Here is a 5,116-nt window from a genome sequence, read left to right as displayed (position 1 = left end):
TCCATTTTGTTGATGTTCTCATTTGATGGATTTTTAACTGTGTTTACAACGTTTATATTTTTTTCAACAGAACTTGTACTGAGTTTGGTTCTATTCTTGTTTCTGTTCACGACCATTGCATAGGTTTGTAACATGTCGCTTGGTGTTTGTACAGCGTCTGACCAAGGTATATTGTTATTGTTTACGGAATTGATTTTAGCTATTTCTAATTCAGGTTCATGCAAATTACTAACTGGATATTTATTAATCAAGTTTGTACTATCTAAGCTATATTTATTAATGCGGTCGCGTACAGACACCTGTTCGTTACTTAGACGCACGTTGTGCATTGACAGCAGTAATTTATTCATTTCCGTTAATTCATTCAATTTTTCTACCATTTTGTCATTATTTATTTGAATAATATCTAAAATATCTAACCCTTCTCGAGGAACTCTGCTTGGATTCAAGATAACAAAAGTCGGCAAATTTTGTTGTAAATCATTTGAAATAATATATTTAAATATTTCAACTAACTCGACTACCTTGTCAACTTTTTTATTTCCACCTTGTTTGAGTGATAATTTTTCTTTTTTATCTTTTTTTATGATATCCAATTCATTAAGTAACAATTTTTTGGCAGTAGATATTTCTTCGGAATTGTAAAATTCTACAACTGCATTTTTAAACTTTTCATTTTCGATGATATTTCCGCAAAAAAACCACAAGAGTTCAGAAATCTGCAGTCGCTTGCTGGCCATTTTTCATACATACATACATACATACATACATACATACATACATACATACATACATACATACATACATACATACATACATACATACATACATACATACATACATACATACATACTTAACCATTAACACATTAAGTGTAGACGTAATGGTATTTTAATATTAATAATAAAGTGACGCTTCTGCTGGTTACCGGCTACAATGTATAATAATTGAGAAAACACAACGCGGGGATTTCACTACAGAATTCCACCGACATGACTCATGGAATATTGATACACGCATACAAGAGACCAATGCAAACACACACACAGACACACACACAGACCAGACACATACACACACACACACAGACACACACACAGACACACACACACACAGACACACACACACGCGTATTTTAGTATATTTTTATATTTAAAAATCTGGGTGTGTCCATATTAACGCAAACGATGAAGGTGATCATGATAATGATGTCGTTGCTGGTTGATGATGATAATGATGATGGTGATGATGATGATGTTGGTGATGATGACGATGACGTTGGCGATGATAAACGATGAGGATGAATTGTGTATGTGTGTGTGTGTGTGTGAGTGTGTGTGTGAGTGTGTGTGTGTGATTGTGTGTGAGTGTGTTTCGTAGCCATGGTTATTAAAGGCAGAAACAAATTAAACATATCTCATTTTAGTCGACGATGTTATGTGTGCTTGATTATGTGTGCGTGTATGTGTGCGTGTATGTGTGTTTGTGTGTGTGTGTGTGTGTGTGTTTATTTTATTGATGACATGATGTGATATGACATTTATATATGTATTTGTCTAATTGATAGCGAATTAATTGGTTTGCCTGTTTCATTTCAACGAGGCATGTACATGAATATTTGCCAATTTAGCGTTTAGCGAGTTATATGGATTCGGATGCTGATAAATTCGTCTGTCTTGGTTACAATTAGTTTTTATGTATTTGTGTGTGTGTGTGTGTGTGTGTTTACGTATATATGTGTGTGTGTTTGCATCAGGATGTATGTACAATAGCAATTTTCTTTTCTACCATATTTATATTGCACCAGTCGATCATTTAAGCTTTCGGAACATTTGGTAGATGGGAAAAATGATAGGTGTGTAGTCGTAATTATTTAAAAATAAGATTTAACTTGATTTTCTCTATAAATATTTCTGTTTTGAGACTCATTTTTAACTATAAATTTTAATCAAAATGAATTTTTTGACAAACTTTTTGGTTTTGCGGACATACAATTGATTGATATAATTGATCATTTTATGGAAAGCGTATTTTGATGAAAAAATGTAATCAACTAGAATGAAAATTTGAAAGAAAAATAAATATAACAAAATCATGGACGGCAGTATAAAATTAGAGCTGTTAAACTACGCAGACACTTCGAGCATAAGAGGAATTTCGAAATTTTTCAAATCGAAAGATGCTTTTTTAAAGACACTCTGGTTTCTTTCCTTCGTTGTATCAATGTCATTCATGATTTACTTGCTCGACGAATCAGTCGGCAGGTACAACAGGAGATCTATCACCACTCGATACGGAGAAAAGGTAAATGTTATGATTGAAATATGATTGAAATAATCGTCAGCATTTTAAAAAGTTTTTACAACTTAAGTCTAAATTTTGAAGATTGGTAAGAACGTACAGTTTCCAGACATCACTCTCTGCAATTTGGACCCCTTTGCTGAAGGTTACACGGGGCTGCCTGTGAGTGCATTTTTTGCTTCGGTAAGAAATCACAAAAATCTCGTCATTGACGAATATAAGAAGATAATGGAAGCCAACAAAAATCAGTCGCTGAAAGCAATTGACGTGAATAAAGTTTTTGAAAAATTTGATTCCGTTTCGGGCTTAATATTGAGTCTGAATAAAAATCGTCCAAAGTCAGACGACTGTCCGAATTTTATAACTGACTGCACGATTTTCGATTCGGACTGGTTTGAAATCGACAGCCAGTGTTCAGCTGCCAACTTCACGAGACATTGGAATGCAAATTATTACACCTGTTACACTTTGAAGACGAGTGACCTGCAAATTTCTAACTCAACTATCATTAGAGGATTGTCATTATTGATAAACATTGGCCCACCAAACGTTGTTCAGATCCCATACAAATCTTCTCTTACAAATTCCCAGGCAAGGGGAGTGCAGGTGAGTGTGCACAATCCCGACATTCCTCCCGATCTAAGACGTGGATTCAGTTTGGCTTCTGGAACTGAAAACATCATCCAGATTGTTCAAACGGATGTAATTCGTCAGAATAAGGCCGAAAATAAGTTAGTATAAATGAGGCAAACTTCATTTATAAAGTCTATTTCATCATTTCTTGAAATAATATTTTTATTAATATGATATGAATTTCAGAGTTTCTTGCACCGATAAGAGCAAAATGCCTTTCCAATCATCCGTTAAATACAATAGCGACTTGTGCAAAGATTACTGCCAGCAAAAGATCATCCAAAGGAAGTGTGGCTGTATGACGCACTTGCTAGCCATTCCAGAAGATGAAATCGACAAGGCGGAATTGTGCGGTAACTTCAGTGCATTTTTTTCATTTTTCATTGATTCGGTTCCATTTAACAAGGTGATCTGCTCTTTGGTGAACATCTCGCAAGAAGACATAGATTTTTGCAAGAAGGAGTGTCTGATTCCATGTAACGAGACGAAGTACGACACCTACCTGTCCTCGGCAACATGGCCCCAGCCATCGGTTCAAATGGATATCTTCCGGAATTTCATCAAAAACTGCACCGGCACCCATCACGACGTGAGGTACAGGTACAGAAACTACAATGAATATGATGATTACGAAAATCAATTCAAACCTCTTCCTATAAAAAACTTAACCCAAATCCAAGAGTCTCTACTTGAAATCAAATTCGTGATGAACCAAAACTCTCCAAATTATCAATATGAAAAGTTTACCTACACATGGCAAGTCATGACGGGGAACATAGGAGGTATGCTCTCACTGTGGACAGGCATAACCGTTGTTAGTGCCGTCGAGGTTATAGAATTAGTGTACTTGGTGTTAAAACGCTGGTGGAAAAGCAAAAAATTGGCTCCCCAAGCAAAAGAAATTAAAATTAATGAGGATGATGAGATTAAAAATCCTAAAAACGATTTTATCGTAAATTTTGGGAACAATGATAATCAGTGAATAAGCTATCGTTAAAACTTGAAAAAAATAATTACCAATAACTTGAAAAATTCCTTTAATGCTTGAATTCTATTTTTTAGGAGTAGGTTTATAGTTGATAATTCTCAGTTAGTTTAATAACCGACCATATAATGATTTAGCAGAATGCACAAACACAGATATCTTTATATAAAAACATATGCATCAAACTCCAGAATAGTGTAATGCTTAAGGCAGGGGTGGGCAAACTTTTTTCTGTGAGGGCCGTATTGAGAACAATTTTACTTTTGAAGGGCCGCATATGTACCTAAATAGCAAAATTTTTCGACCAGGGGGAAAATTTTTTAAAAATTTACCCACCTCTGATCTAAAAGGCGTCAGATTACAATACGATCCCCGGCCATCACAAGCGATGTTTTTCAAAATTGATCCCAAGAAATTTATAATACATATTTGATGTAATATGAAGAGGGAAGCGAGAGTGAGAAGTGAATAAAATGTATCAGCAATAATAACACACTGGACAATGTTGATGTTTTAAAGAGCACTCTCATAGTTTTATTGATGTTATTTCATCGTCGTTACTGTCAGTAAGCTATGATTTGGCTTCATTTTTGCATTCTCTTCCTCCACTTTCTTTCATAAATGTATATTTCATACCAAAGAATCGTTTTTAATATTACTAATTCTGTTTCTATCAGAATTAAAATTTGATGTAGTTACTATTGAGCGTGTTTAATTAATAATTTGTTATTGAAATATCGAGTGGCCAGATGGTTAAGGCGTTTGGTCCTGCCGCTGCAGTGACCGTGTTCAAACGCAAGGAGTTCTCCACTTATCATGTGCAATTTGTGTGACGTGTGGCTTTACGCGTATTCACATGGGAGTTGTTGATACTTTTGAAAAGTACGAGCAATTGATCTATATTTTTTTCATTTCTTCCTATTGTCTTTTTGCATTTTGTAACAGATTCTGCGTCTGCCAGTCTGATTTTTAAAGAATAAAAATAATGTTATTGTTAATAATAATTTTTTAATATTTTATGACTTTGCTATACACTCTGTTTTTATATTATCAACTAGCACACGACAAATGAACATTTGCTATATCATAACAATTATTAATATTTTTTAAACTTTTAAAAATTTAAATTTTTGAAAATCGCTGCTTATTAATTCATTAACAATTTGATTCTGGGCTGCTTTCTTCTGCCTGGCACAA

At 34.3% G+C, this 5,116-nt stretch overlaps 1 protein-coding gene across 1 annotated transcript; it reads left to right on the top strand.

The window, feature by feature from the left end:
* Positions 1 to 2,094: 2,094 nt before the first annotated feature.
* Positions 2,095 to 3,916, top strand: HELRODRAFT_175486 (hypothetical protein; the record flags this gene model as incomplete). The annotated part of the gene is made up of 3 exons (XM_009022918.1): positions 2,095 to 2,304; positions 2,386 to 3,032; positions 3,121 to 3,916. The coding sequence occupies 3 exons, from the start codon at positions 2,095 to 2,097 to the stop codon at positions 3,914 to 3,916; spliced, it is 1,653 nt and encodes a 550-aa protein (XP_009021166.1).
* Between the last annotated feature and the right edge of the window lie 1,200 nt (positions 3,917 to 5,116).

This window comes from Helobdella robusta (assembly GCF_000326865.2).
Source record: "Helobdella robusta unplaced genomic scaffold HELROscaffold_34, whole genome shotgun sequence".
NCBI lineage: Eukaryota > Metazoa > Annelida > Clitellata > Rhynchobdellida > Glossiphoniidae > Helobdella > Helobdella robusta.
Note: the sequence above shows the minus strand (reverse complement) of the source record. Positions and strands in the feature narration are given on the sequence as shown.